General features: G+C 47.2%; 1 protein-coding gene across 1 annotated transcript in view; it reads left to right on the top strand.

The window, feature by feature from the left end:
* The window catches only part of PKD2L1 (polycystin 2 like 1, transient receptor potential cation channel), a 53,676-nt gene that overhangs the window by 36,163 nt on the left and 2,017 nt on the right, over positions 1–15,496 (top strand). Inside the window, exons 8-14 of the mRNA XM_079975141.1 lie at positions 1,042–1,223; positions 5,046–5,166; positions 7,127–7,225; positions 8,998–9,119; positions 10,812–10,929; positions 11,049–11,185; positions 12,691–12,838. Of these exons, the coding sequence (XP_079831267.1) occupies positions 1,042–1,223; positions 5,046–5,166; positions 7,127–7,225; positions 8,998–9,119; positions 10,812–10,929; positions 11,049–11,185; positions 12,691–12,838 (927 nt within the window). The remainder of the gene's footprint in view (positions 1–1,041; positions 1,224–5,045; positions 5,167–7,126; positions 7,226–8,997; positions 9,120–10,811; positions 10,930–11,048; positions 11,186–12,690; positions 12,839–15,496) is intronic.

Here is a 15,496-nt window from a genome sequence, read left to right as displayed (position 1 = left end):
CGCTGCTCTACTTAAGCCTAAGGCAACAGCTGCTGGCCAGACAATACGGGGTGCATGCATTTTAAATGTTGAAATGAGAAATTTCCAGGGCGACAAAATTTGCAGAGGGAGCCACCTACCGGATGTTGTGTGCAATGTCTGCCCCTTTTGTCATGAAGAAAACAGACCTGTTTGAAAAACTGAAGAACTGCTGCACAACCACAGTACAACACCTTACAACCTGATACACATACAGACAACCCCATATTGGAGGGGACATTTCTGTTTTCAACAGAGGTATGTTGGAGAGTATGGAACAGACACACCCTGCTCCCTCGAACCATCAGCCACAGAAGACCTGCTTCTGAGGTACAGAGGTACCTCAGGTTAAGTACTTAATTCGTTCCGTAGGTCCATACTTAACCTTAAACTGTTCTTAACCTGAAGCACCACTTTAGCTAATGGGGCCTCCTGCTGCCGCCGCGCTGCCGGAGCACGATTTCTGTTCTCATCCTGAAGCAAAGTTCTTAACCTGAAGCACTATTTCTGGGTTAGCGGAGTCTGTAACCTGAAGCGTATGTACAGTGGTGCCCCGCAAGACGAACGCCTTGCAAGACGGAAAACCCGCTAGACGAAAGGGTTTTCCGTTTTGGAGGTGCTTCGCAAAACAAATTTCCCTATGGGCTTGCTTCGCAAGACAAAATGTCTTGCGAGTTCCTGCGGGTTTCCCCCCCCTTTCCCCCCTTTTCCTAAGCCGCTAAGCCGCTTATCAGCTGATCCGCTAAAAGCCGCTAAACCGCTAATAGCGCTAATCCGCTAAGCTGTCAATGGGCTTGCTTCGCAAGACGAAAAAACCGCTATACGAAGAGCCTCACGGAACGGATTAATTTTGTCTTGCGAGGCACCACTGTAACCTGAAGCATATGTAACCTGAGGTACCACTGTATACCATTAGAGCCCTGTCAATCTTTGTCACTTGAGAGGAAGTCCATAAATTCCCCCAGGCTTTCTCCTCATCCCATCTCACTTTAACCTGTCCTTCTCTTTTCCTTCCTTATCCAGATATTCAAATACATTAGCTTTAACAAAACAATGACACAGCTCTCCTCCACCTTAGCTCGCTGTGCGAAAGACATCCTAGGCTTTGCCATCATGTTCTTCATCGTCTTCTTTGCCTACGCCCAGCTAGGATACCTTCTCTTCGGGACCCAAGTGGAAAACTTCAGCACCTTTGTCAAATGCATGTGAGTGGACCTCCCTTTCCTCCTCCTCCTCCTCACCCTCCTTTAAGGTTTTTGGTCGCATGCCACCACATAGGTTGGTAAGCACTGAATTGTACCGCATCACACACCTGCTCTACGTTTTATAGTGTGTGCCTGATTGTGTAGACTAGCATGTGCTGGGTTTGTTTGTTCTCCTCTTTGCTTGTTTGTTCAGGACAAAAGTATAGACCGCTTAATCAGAAAACTCTCCAAGGCTTGTTGGTAAGCGAATAACCTTTCTCTCAGGACTGGAGCTCAGCTTCCAGAGCAACTCGGAGCTGGGCGGTAGATCAATATATCATCCAAAACTGGTTTGAAGTCCATACAGTGGTACCTTGGTTCTCAAACTTAATCCATTCCGGAAGTCCGTTCCAAAACCAAGGCATACTTTCCCATAAAAAGTAATGCAAAATGGATTAATCTGTTCCAGACTTTTAAAAACAACCCCTACAACAGCAATTTAACATGAATTTTACTATCTAACAAGACCATTGATCCATAAAATGAAAGCAATAAACAGCGTACTGTTGTCAAACAATCAATAAAAAATAAATAAAAAAATATTCCAGTAGCACCTTAGACACCAACTTTCGTGTGCACGAAAGCACATACCAAGAACAAACTTAGTTGGTCTCTAAGGTGCTACTGGAATAATTTTTTTTATTTTGTTTTGACTACAGCAGACCTGTTGGGATTTTGACTACATGCAATTCTGTGCAGCTTCACACGGAAGCAATTAAGAGTTGGCAGACAGCCAAGGATGACTGAGGAGTTATCTGCCTGGAAATATGGGACCCTGGAAACAGCTTTACCATTGGTTAAGGTCTCACACAGGCATGATGATTTATGACCTTACTGACTGGAATGTGTTGGTTGGTCAGTGTGGCGTTCTGAGAGTCGTTTGGAGTTTGTTAAGAGAGAGCTAGTTAAAATCTGTGTATCTGTTCTGTTCTTGTATATAGTAACTTGAAGTCTGCTGTAAATAATAAACACCTCTAAGTAATCAAGTTACTGGTAGCAGCGTCTTGTTCCTGCTTCGTCCATCCTGCCTGCAACTGATTGCTTTTGAGAACTCTGCATATGCTCTGCTAAGGTCTGGCCAAGGTCCTGCAACAGGTCAAAGTTGCAAAACACCAATAAGACCAACATGGCTACCTACCTGTAATCAATCAATCAGTAGCTGAACTGGGTTCCACAGTCACAAAAACAAACAAAAAATGAGCCACAAAAACAAAAAAACAAAATAAATAGCAAAAACCAGGCAGACCTCAGCGTAGCACTCAAAATGGAAGTGTGACACTCAAAACGGAGCACGTTCGGCTTCTGAAAAAGGTTTGCAAACCGGAACACTTACTTTTGGGTTTGCAGTGTTTGGGTTCCAAGTTGTTTGAATACCAAGGAGTTTGAGAACCAAGGTACCACTGTATTGTGATATCAGTTTCATAATTTTTGACCTGCCAACAGTGCTTTTTTCTGGGGGGACACAGGGGGACGTGTATGTCGGCATCCAGGGGTCGAAAGGCCAGGTGGCTAGCCCCCAGCTGCATCGTCTCCCTCTCAGCATTCACGTTGCAGGGATTCATCGACCTCTGGCTCTGACATAAATCAGCGACTAAGCTTGCTGCCATGAGCACACTATATGTAGCAGAGTAAGCTGCATAACAGAAGAGGTTGGAGGCTGTGGATACATACATAAACTACAGATTTATTTTACATAAATCAGAACAAAGAAATATGTCGTCTCTTCTTGCCGTCTTCACGGAGAGAGTCTCAAAACCAAAGCAACACAGCGGAAGTTACGCCAGCAAACTGCGCTGGAATGTAAACAGACATGTGACACGCTACAATCCCATGTCTGCAACAAAAGGTGGAATAGAATCTCCCAACATTTTGTGTTGCCAACTGACTGACCGATGGACCGACATGCCAGCTGTCTCTGCAGCAGCAGCAGCACAGACTGGAGCTCCATCATTCTCCCCTCTGTTGCCCAGGGAGGGGAGTCTGGGGTGGCTGCAGTGGAGGCGACGGTGCTGCTCCCCCTCCTTCTCTCTCAAGCCAACCCCGTCATCGCCCTTCCTGTCCTCTCAGTGCCACCTCCGCTCCCTCGAGTCCCTTGTTCAGGGATTGGAGGGAATTAGGGGGAGGGGGAGGAGCCAAAATGAGAGTACCCCAAAACATTTTTAAGGAAAAAAAGCACTGCCTGGCAATATATCGCGAAACAGGTAAACTCTGTTGGCTCAGCTCTCCCCTGCCTCATGCAGGGGCAGCAAATCCCAAGAGCAGGTGCCAATAAAAAATCACGATGTGGGGAAAACCGTGAAGCCAACCAGTGCCTCTACATAGCTCCATATATTTACATTGCGGTGTTTAACTGGTGATATACCACAATGTTGGAAACCAGATATCGCCCAGCCCTTGAACAACTCTACTGGATGGACCCATTTCACCAGGCCACAGAGTTCAATATTTGAAGGAATAACCATACAAAGCTGCTACATGCAAATCTTGTTACAGATAGGTAGCCGTGTTGGTCTGCCATAGTCAAAACAAAATTTAAAAAATCCTTCCAGTAGCACCTTAAAGACCAACTAAGTTAGTTCTTGGTATGAGCTTTCGTGTGCATGCACACTTCTTCAGATACACTGAAACAGAAGTCACCAGACCCTTCTATATAGTGAGAAGGTGGGGAGGGGTATTACTCAGAAGGGTGGTGGGATTGGGTGATTGGCAGATAGCTGTGATGAGCCTGTTGACGACTCTTAACGACTGCAATAGGTCGTTGACGACTCTTAACGACTGCAATAGGTCGACTGCAATGCAAATCTAAGTGCTTTATATTGGAGGGAGGTAGTTTTTAAATTCACAGGATAGCCATCTGTCAGGATGCTGTCAGTGGCTCCCGGCTGGTTGCCCAGGAAAGTATAAAGACAAGGGAAAGTTTCCAACCGTCCTTTTTTATTTTAATCTTTACAGAGAGAGGCTATAGAGCCTAGCTTCTTGGATAATGGCATTGTCCCAAGTGACTCTCCACCTCCTATCTCTCCCACCTCCTCATTCATCAATATCATCATCACCTCATCTACAGGTGTTGCTAAGCGCCCTCTGTCTTTGAGCTCTTTGCTCTCCTACTTTTAAGGCTCGCCAGGTTCTGGGAGATGGAATGCTTTCTAATGACAACATTTCAGCTAGGTGTTGTTCCAGCTCTCCCATGATTTCCCAGCTTTCCCCCTCGTCTGCCTTTGAGCTGCTACCTCCCTCAACTCCCTGCTGTAAATCTATACTGTCTTCCTCTTCCCTGGAAGGGTCAGGATGGGGAGGTGGTCTCCACCATCCCCCCTCTGACCAGTCCCTGACACCTTCTGACCCTAATCTCTCTCATTAAGAATATTATAAGCTATTACGGATGCAAGCAACCCCCCACTTTCCGCTTGAATTTGGCCCCACAGCTTGACCTGCCCTGCACCTGATGCCCAGTGATTTCAGGAAATGGACAGGTGGCTCTCGTTTGGTCCAAACTACTTCATGGACCAAATGGGGAGTCCTGGCAGGACTCCCCACTGAGGCACTAACCTTACAACTTCAGTTATATGTTTTGTGCACAGAAGGTTCTGTCATGGGAAGTAAGAGTCCTACAAGCCCAGCACAACACTACAAAGCTCTCCTTCTAGACTGCCAGAGCCCTGAGCTCCTCCATTTGAGGTCTAGGGATACACGGTGACATATTTACCACTTGAACTTATTTTCTGCACCCAGTGAAGCATTCTGCCATACATTGCTGACCCTTACCCTCTTCCTACCTTCCAGTTTCACCCAGTTTCGAATAATCCTCGGCGACTTTGACTACAATGCCATTGACAACGCTAACCGGGTCTTGGGGCCGATATATTTTGTCACCTACGTCTTCTTTGTCTTCTTTGTGCTGTTGGTAAGTTGTGCGTTATTGCTTTCTATTGCTCCTGCCAACCTAGCAGTTCGAAAGCACGTCAAAGTGCAAGTAAATAAATAGGTACCACTCCGGCGGGAAGGTAAACGGCGTTTTCGTGTGCTGCTCTGGTTCGCCAGAAGCGGCTTAGTCATGCTGGCCACATGACCCGGAAGCTGTACGCCGGCTCCCTCAGCCAATACAGTGAGATGAGCGCTGCAACCCCAGAGTCGGCCACGACTGGACCTAATGGTCAGGGGTCCCTTTACCTTTACCTTTTACAGAGATCACTGCTGTTTCTCAAGTGTCCCTATTTTCCAGGGACTGTCCTGAATTTACGGAAGCCGTCCCTGTTTCTGATTTGATCCCAGAATGCCCCACTTTCCCTTCAGACGTCCTTTTTTTCTTCGGAAAAATGTTGGAAGGTATGAAGTGATGTGACCTATGAGCCAAGCAGATAGGAGCAAATGCACTGGTATTTTGCAAAGAGATGAAGCTGTGAAAAAGCCAGCTGGAAACCACTCCAGCGTTTTGGAATATATTAGATTCTGTTCTCAAGTTATACACCATCAGGCAAACAAACAGATTATTGTCACAACAGCTCAATGTAGGGCTTTGATCTAGATTTGGGAAGTCTCTCTGCTTTACACCAACAAAATATTGCAAACAAGATGGCAGGAGTCCCAGCTTGGCCTCGTGACCATGGGAAGCAGCGTGCATGTCTCTGGCACTGAAATTTGTGAGTGCCCAGCCCCTTCAGGGGAATTTTGTGGGTGCTCGGGCACCCAGGGTCCCAGGGCATTGGCCCCTATGATACAGGGAGTGTGAAGCAGTGGTTCCAGATTTAACGAAACAAAAGTGCTTGTTGATTTTATTCGGGATTGCTCAAAGCAGGGCTACCTGGAGTAAGCAGCAGTTCTTTGCATCGAGCAAGTCTCAAGCAAGAATGCTTATAAATGGTGTCGTGAAGAAGAGTTTTGCGCCTCCATCTTCTTTTCTTCTCAGTTTGTCTAGGTCAGGGGTGGGGAACCTTAGCCCTCCAAATGGCAAACCCTCCAAGTGTCACTATTTTCCAGGGACATCCCTGATTTAGAGAAGCTGTCCCAGTTTCTTATTGGATCCTGGAATGTCCTGCTTTTCCTTAGGACGCCCCTATTTTCATTGGAAAAATGTTGGAGGGTTTGATATGATGTCCCTATTTTCACTGGAGAAATGTTGGGGAGGGTATGGAGTTATTTGACCCCGCAAGCCGTCTGGTGGCAATGCTATATAGAGAAGTTTTTTCAATGTTTTATTATGTTTTTATATGTGTTGGAAGCCACCCAGAGTGGCTGGGGCAACTCAGTAGGATGTGTGGGGTAAAGGTAAAGGGAACCCTGACCAATTGCAGACAACTCTGGGGTTGTAGCGCTCATCTCGCTTTATTGGCCGAGGGAACCAGCGTACAGCTTCCAGGTCATGTGGCCAGCATGACTAAGCCACTTCAGGCGAACCAGAGCAGCGCACGGAAACGCCATTTACCTTCCTGCCAGAGTGGTACCTATTTATCTACTTGAACTTTGACGTGCTTTTGAACTGCTAGGTTGGCAGGAGCAGGGACCGAGCAACGGGAGCTCACCCCGTCGCAGGGATTCAAACCGCCGACCTTCCAGTCGGCAAGCCCTATTCTCAGTGGTTTAGACTATAATACAATGACTGTGTGTCCCCCCCCCCCAACACTGAACTAGGTGGCTTGTGGGACATTTCCCTCTTTTTGGCACTGCCACTAAATAGGTGGAGTGGGAAAGACTACATTATTTGTGACAGCAGTTGAGCAGATATATATATATATTTTAAGATTCTTGAAGTGTTATGGTTGGGAGGTATAATTTACAGTACTTTCATTTGCTCCATGGAGCAAAGAGGGTGCTTTATGTGTCTAGTCCACATGGAGGAACCGACCCTTCTGCTTCTCTTCCCACAGAACATGTTCCTGGCTATTATCAACGACACGTATTCTGAAGTCAAAGAGGAGCTTTCAAACCAGAAGAATGAACTGCAGCTCACGGATATTCTGAAACAGGTTCCTTCATTAATTGAAATCCACATTTCCTCTCCTGTGAAATTTGGATTATGTTTCGGAGGGTTTGCCCACTGAGAAAACGCTCACCATTATAAGGCTTTTCTGGGAAACGATAGATGATGGGAAGAGGGGAATTTGGGGTGTTTGTTTGAATCCTGTCAATGAATGGTGGTGGTGGTGATAAACCTGATAGAGGATTAAGGTCGACTCTAGACAAGATCCCCCCCACCAGCTTCAAAATCAGGTGACCTGCTACAAACACACACACACCCCTTTCCTTTTGAACCCCCACATCCTGACACAACAAAGGCTCTGCTACAGAAGCCATAAGGAGGGAAAAGAAGGGCAGTCTTTTCCTCCTTCCAATTTCTGCAGCTTCAGATGCTACATGGCAGCACCCTGGCACGCAGAACCCCAGCAACCCTCAGGATGCATAATTTCCTCAAGGTCCACAAAACTTTGGGTCCTTCTGCCCCACTGTTATGCATCACACTGGGTGCCGGGAAGAGGGAAGAGGGAGGAACAGCTTATCTCCCCCCCTTGGACTACTGCAATGCACTCTACATGGGGCTACCTGTTATGTACTGAAGTTCTTACCCTGGGCCAGCAGGGGGATACTGTAGATAGTTTTCACTCAGGTCCACATATGCAAATAAGGGATTGAAAGTAACGTTCAGTGATTGGATAGTTACAGAAAGTGGTTACTGTTGCGTTCTAGTGGAGTTCTATATAAGTAGGCCGGCTGAACCCTTCAGTTCAGTTCAGTTCTGGTCTGTGAATAAAGAAGAGCTGTTTGAAGAATTGCTGTGTCGTCTGATATGTTCACCCACAACTTAACATTACCTTTGAAGGGGACTCAGAAAATACAACTAATCCAGAATGCGGCAGTTAGACTGGTGACTGGGAGTGGCTGCCAGGACCATGTAACACCGATCCTAAAGGATCTTCACTGGCTCCCAGTACATTTCCGAGCACAATTCACAGTGTTGGTGCTGACCTTTAAAGCCCTAAACGGCCTCAGCCCAGTATACCTGAAGGAGTGTCTCCACCCCCATCCATCAGCCTAAGGTCCAACTCCGATGGCCTTCTTTCCTCAAGGCAAGAAGCAAAGTTACAGGGAACCAGGCAGATGACCTTTTCAGTAGTGGTGCCCACCCTGTGGAACGCCCTCCCATCAGATGTCAAGGAGATAAAGAATTATATAACTTTTAGAAGAAGAAGAGTTTGGATTTGATATCCCACTTTATCACTACCCGAAGGAGTCTCAAAGCGTCTAACAATCTCCTTTCCCTTCCTCCCCCACAACAAACTCTCTGTGAGGTGAGTGGAGCTGAGAGACTTCAGAGAAGTGTGACACCCAGCAGCTGCATGTGGAGGAGCGGAGACACGAACCCGGTTCCCCAGATTACGAATCTACCGCTCTTAACCACTATACCACACTGGTTACTTTAGAAGACATCTAAAGGCCGCCTTGTATCAGGAGGTTTTAATGCTTGATGGTTTTATTATGTTTTTAGATATGCTATAAGATGCCCAATGGGTGAGGTATAAATAATAATAAATATTATTAGTATTATTATTAAGCACTTCAGACACACTGCAGAGAGAACTGGAAGGTGTGCAGGGTGGGGGGGACATGTGAACTCACTTTGATGTCTGATTTCATTGTGACCATATTCCAGACTGTTCATGTTGCTGCCATACCTCTTTCCTCTGCCTGCAGCAGGGTGAGGTGGCAAGGCTGAATTTTTCCATGCATCTTTTAACTCCAGGGCTATAATAGGACCCTAATGAAGCTGAAGCTGAAAAAAGACCGGATCTCTGATGTGCAAAAAGCTTTGCAGAAAGGGACCAAGGAGCTGGAATTTGAAGACTTTAAGAACAGCTTGAGAGAGTAAGTAGCTTCAGAGTTTGCAGAGAACCTTCTTGGAAGTCCCTCATACCACAGACTGGCATCGGCCAACAATGTTTGATGCTAGACTTCCTCACATATCTTAGTCTCACTGTGGGAATGTTCAGGGAGGCAGGAGAGGATATATTGTTTATTAATATCCTTCCTAACTTGCGCTAGCAAGTTCCATAACTTAGCAGAGTTTTACATTCCCCTTTTAAACGCACAGCAGATAGCTGGTTGCAGGCTCGTTTAAGCCTCTCACAATAAAGTTCCTGGTAAGTCCCCTTATTATCCCTCTTAAAAGAATGAACACGCCACAATCTTGTTTAAAGTACACAAGTTTACTCACATCATCAGTTCACAGTTGGTTCCCTGAAGGCAGACTTAGTTACAAAGTATATACATTTGGACCTATCCCATATGGGGGAATAATCCCAGTGACTGCAGGCTAGCAGTCCTGCAGTTCACACGACGAAAGGAAGATGGAGAAGAGTCGAAAAGAAGAAAGTGTGTTGTGTGCCTTGCCCTTTTTGTTACCTGGGCAGGTAAGGTCACGCCCACCTCTAGTCACATGCAAGAGGAAGGATGTTCCAGGCCAGGAGGAAACAGGAAGTTTTCGACTGGCTGGACCAAACATTCCTGTGCTGGTCCCATGGGTTTCCCTGAGGCGTGGTCCGAGTTCAGTCCGAGGTCGAGGGTGCAGTATTGAGGCCGGCCGTCAAAGTTGAAACTGGGTCCAAAGCAGGGAGTCAGGCAAGGTCAAGAGATCCAGCAGGACAGGGTGCAGGCAGGAACTGGCTACCAACAATTTTGCTCCCCCAACTTGGGACTGGGGCTGGCTGGCTTTTATCTGCCCCGAGGCATAGGGCGGCCTGGTCCACAGGAGACTTGCCTCTCCTGGCCTGGAGGCAAGCACTCCTCCTGTGGGAACTTAGTTCCCTCCACCTCTCTGCCCTGAGCCTCTGCAGCTCAGGAGAGGCTGGAGGGTTACCGGACTCAGAGGCAACCTCAGCTTCCCCTGACGGGGCTGAGAGTAGAGCACCTGCAGGCAATGGGTCCTCCATCACCTCAGGAGCCAGAGTAGACTCAGCTGGTGCCTGCACCTGAGGATCCAGCACAGGTGAGGACCCTTCAGGCTCAAGCCCCAGCCCCGGCTCAGCCGGTCCTGGAGACAGGGACTCCTGTGCAGGCTGGGATTCCTCAGGTTCAGCCTCCAAGTCCGAATCCCAGGCCATCACAATTCCCCCGGATGTCTTCTCTAGGAAAAGAAGGAATGTTGTACAGTGGTGCCTCGCAAGACGAAATTAATTCGTTCCGTGAGTTGCTTCATCTTGTGATTTTTTCATCTTGCAGAGCGTGGATTCCCCGGGTATTAATGGCTTTAAGAAAAAGGAAGCAAACCCGCAAGATGTTTTCGTCTTGCGAAGCAAGCCCATAGGGAAATTCGTCTTGCGAAGCAACTCAAGAAACGAAAAACCCTTTCGTCTTGCGCGTTTTTCGTCTAGCGAGGCATTCGTCTTGTGGGGCACCACTGTACTTGACTGCTCCTCATGAATCACATCCCACACTCACAGCATATGCTGAAGGGGTGGCCAAAGTGTTTTGCCAAATTTTCGTCGATAATAAGAATGTTAGGTGTTCAGGCCCTGTGTTTCAGCTCCAGTCTCTCTCCTGCTGTCCTTCCTTCCTTAGGCTCGGCCATGCTGAGCACGAGATAACGGCAGCCTTTGCAAAGTTTGATAAAGATGGGAACCAGATTCTGGATGAGGAGGAGCAGAAGAGAATGCGGAACGACTTGGAGGAGAAGAGAGTAAGGATACATTCTCCCTCTGTGTCACGGGAGTGCCTTTGATTGTGGTCCTGAGTTTTAAAAGCACGATGGTCAAACCTGAACACGATAAAAATGACTGGCTGCTTCTTCTTTCCTAGGTTGCGTTGAATGCAGAAATTGAGAATTTGGGGAAATCCTTCAGAGACAACAATTTGGACGGCCCATTTGCCATTGTGGATGCAAAGAACAGTCAAGGAAACAAATCTAGCCTGGTGTCTGAGGAGGAGTTCCAAACGTCTGTATTATCATTTAATTTTATTAGTACCTGTCAAATACACTCATCAGAATATACAGACCCAAAAAGAGATCACTAAATTATATATTATGCGAAACATAGGTATGGCGCCTATACGCCATTACCTTCCAACATTTCTCTGATGAAAATAGGGACGTCCTATTCAATAATAATAATAATAATAATAATAATAATAATAATAATAATATTTATACCCCACCAGCCTGACTGGGATGCCCCAGCCACTCTTGGCAGCTTCCAATATATACTGTATAAAAACCATAATAAAACAGTACACATTAAAAAACTTTATCTGTACAGGGTTGCCTTAGATGTCTTCTAATGGTTGTATACAGTGCTTCTTTTCTTTAAAAAATGTTCAGGGGTACTCTCATTTTGACTCAATAAAATCACCATTTTATAGTTCAAATCAGGGAAAATAAATACAGTAAATGGACAAAAGTACAAAGAACATGCATTACTCATTTTGAAATACTGCCCCTCAATGAGGCCAAACTATTATCAGTAAAACACCACATGTCCACATTCCACACTGCTTCACACATTAAACACTCGCTTCTGTCTGAGATTCAGGAAACACCAGGAAAGAAAATGAGGCCGCCATTGGAGGTGGGGCGCTGGGGCGCGGGTGGCACTGTGGGTTAAACCACAGAGCCTAGGACTTGCCGATCAGAAGATCGGCGGTTCAAATCCCCGCGACAGGGTGAGCTCCCGTTGCTCGGTCCCTGCTCCTGCCAACCTAGCAGTTCGAAAGCACGTCAAAGTGCAAGTAGATATATAGGTACTGCTCTGGCAGGAAGGTAAACGGCATTTCCGTGTGCTGCTCTGGTTCGCCAGAAGCGGCTTAGTCCTGCTGGCCACATGACCCGGAAGCTGTACGCCGGCTCCCTCGGCCAATAAAGCGAGATGAGCACCGCAACCCCAGAGTCGGTCACGACTGGACCTAATGGTCAGGGGTCCCTTTACTTTACCTTACTTCACACGTTAAACACTCGCTTCTGTCTGAGACTGAGGAAAATACACTGTGACAGGAAATGAGGCCGCCATCGGGGGTAGCAATGGAACTGATGGTTCACCATGCTAGAAAAAACCTTTAAAATTTAACATTTTTAGTTTCTTCTCCCGTTAGATTCACAAAATGTTTAGGGGTATGCATACCCCTGCGTACTCCCAGGAAAAAAACACTGGTTGTATAGCTACTTATTCCTTGGCTCAGGGGTAATCTAACGTCATACCATCCAACATTTCTCCAATGAAAATAGGAGAAAAGCAGGGCATTTGGGGATGAAATCAGAAACCGGGATGGCTTCTGTAAATCCGGGACTGTCCCTGGAAAATAGGGACACTCAGAGGGTCTGATATTCCCCTTCTTATATCAAACGAATTGGGAAGAGTTGGGCTCAAAACTAGAAGCAGAGATTGGGAATAATCTCTCCTTTGCTGATTGATGTCAGCACAGAAACAAACCGCACTTTCTTCCGCAGACTCCTGAGGCGGGTTCTGCAGCTGGAGCATTCCATCGGGGGTGTCATATCCAAGACAGAAGCCTTGGTGGTTAAGCTGGAGGGTCTGGAGAGAAGCAAATTCAAGAACAAGGACTCCGCGAGCAAGCTTCTCAACAACATTAGCAAAGTAGGTATCTGTAGGTTCCAATTGCGCGTCGAGGTCCCCAAGACACCCCAAATAAAAACACAATGGCACTTAATTTTTGTTTAAGGTTTTTGGCATAATTTTGGCCACAGCTTTATTAAAATTACAGCAATGTCAGTGGTTGCTTAGGCATTGGTAGCGACTAACTGACCCCGCACGGGGACAGTCTGACATTCGCACCCCCCGCAAAGTCAGCAAGGGTAAGTCACCCGGGGAGAGAGACAGGACTGGGAACCATGCCTCACCTCTCCCCAAATGCTCCCAGGGGCTTGCGTGGCCCTAGCCCCTTGCCAGGGGGTTTCGGACAAAAGCATGGGGGAGCCCCTGGGTTCCTTTAACGGAAAACCCTTGCAGCAGCAGCATTTTGGAGGGGCAGGCACAGCCAAATCCATACCCCTCCACCAACCAATTCCCAAACCAATGCTTAACTGCAACCTTACAAGTTGTGACGATTTGCTACGCAGTAGGCAAAAACCAAATGGCACCAGCCAATCAGCCAAATGGACAAAATTCCTACCGGGCCTCTGCCCCAAAGCAGACGACCCCATGACAGGCATTGCAAGGTCAAGCAAAGAGCCTAAAATTAGGGAAGGGAGGGCGGGTGATCCGAAGTAAGCAGCGAAAAGAGGAAGTTCGTCGCTGTGTGGAACGTATTTAACCAATAGGGCTGTCAATCAACAAATGGCAACATATAACTTTCCCCAGTAACAGCCCACCCCTGCTTAAAAGATGGCCAAACCTTTTGCCTAGCAACAGTGAGGTGTCTCGTCAGCCCCCACCACAACACCTGCTCCCCATGAGGGAGAACACGCTTTGCAACATCCTATCTACTCAGGGTGCAGAATCCACACTGGGCATTCCTCCCCCCCAAAAAAAAAAATAAATCTCAACAACTCTGGGCAATCCCCCCACTTATCTGAATTTTTAGCCCCCCCCCCAAATAAGAGGTGTCTTATACACGGGGGCTTGTTATACACAGAAAAGTACGGTATCCACTCCACCCAATAAAGTGGGGCAAAGGCTTTGACCTGGTTCGCCAGTCACATGAAACCCAAGCTTAAAACAAAATGTAGTTTCCTCAACCTTGGCCCTCCAGATGTTTTGAGACTACAATTCCCATCATCCCTGACCACTGGTCCTGCTAGCTAGGGATCATGGGAGTTGTAGGCCCAAAACATCTGGAGGGTCAAGGTTGAGGAAGCCTGCTGTAGTTCAATGCGAATCAACAATTGTGCTGGCCCACACTGCTCCTAAGTGTCTTGAAATTGATTTACAGATGGCATTTAACTCCGAGACGCAGGTGGCGCTGTGGGTTAAAGCCTCAGCGCCTAGGGCTTGCCGATCGAAAGGTCGGCGGTTCGAATCCCTGCGGCGGGGTGCGCTCCCGCTGCTCGGTCCCAGCGCCTGCCAACCTAGCAGTTCGAAAGCACCTCCGGGTGCAAGTAGATAAATAGGGACCGCTTACCAGCGGGAAGGTAAACGGCGTTTCCGTGTGCGGCTCTGGCTCGCCAGAGCAGCGATGTCACGCTGGCCACGTGACCCGGAAGTGTCTCCGGACAGCGCTGGCCCCTGGCCTCTTAAGTGAGATGGGCGCACAACCCCAGAGTCTGTCAAGACTGGCCCGTACGGGCAGGGGTACCTTTACCTTTACCTAGGCTTGCTAAGGGATGCGGGTAGCACTGTGGGTTAAACCACAGAGCCTAGGATTTGCCGATCAGAAGGTCGGCGGTTTGAATCCCCGTGACAGGGTGGGCTCCCATTGCTTGGTCCCTACTCCTGCCAACCTAGCAGTTCGAAAGCACGTCAAAGTGCAAGTAGATAAATAGGTACCACTCTGGCAGGAAGGTAAACGGCGTTTCCGTGCGCTGCTCTGGTTCGCCAGAAGCGGCTTAGTCATGCTGGCCACATGACCCGGAAGCTGTACGCTGGCTCCCTCGGCCAGTAAAGCGAGATGAGCGCCGCAACCCCAGAGTTGGGCACGACTGGACCTAATGGTCAGGGGTCCCTTTACCTTAGGCTTGCTAAGATGTCTAAGACTGAATCAGATGAGTGCTGGAGATTCAGTGAGGTTGAGGGAATGTTCTTTCACATGTGGTGGAATTGTAAAAGGGTAAGAGAGTATTGGGAAATAATCCATAATGAATTGGAAAAAAAAAATGTTTAAAAGCACCTTTCAAAAAAACAAACAAAAAAAAAACCAGAGTCCTTTTGTTGGGGATAATACAGACAGAGATTCCCAGGTGCAAAAAAAGTTTATTTATGTATGCCACTACTGCGGGCTGTATTTTGTTAGCCCCAAAATGGAAAACGAGCGAGCTCCCAGCTAAAGAAGAATGGCAACTTAAGTTGATGGAATATGCACAGCATGCAGACATAACATATAGAATAAGAGAACAAGAATAACATACCTTTAGAGAAGACTGGAAAACATTTTTTGAGTACCTGGGGGGAAATTGTGTAGATTTGAAAACACTGGCAGCATTAAGATGAATTCAACAGTGTAAATAGGTTGATGGATGGAATACTGAAAGGTTTAGTTTTTGTAAAATATGCAGGGATTTGTGATATGCAAAATGAACCATGGAAAGAGAGGAAGGGAAGTCACTGATATCTCAAGGATGTTTAAATTAGTACAGTGGT

This window comes from Podarcis cretensis (genome assembly GCF_951804945.1).
Source record: "Podarcis cretensis genome assembly, chromosome: 5".
Taxonomy (NCBI): Eukaryota; Metazoa; Chordata; class Lepidosauria; order Squamata; family Lacertidae; genus Podarcis; species Podarcis cretensis.
Note: the sequence above shows the minus strand (reverse complement) of the source record. Positions and strands in the feature narration are given on the sequence as shown.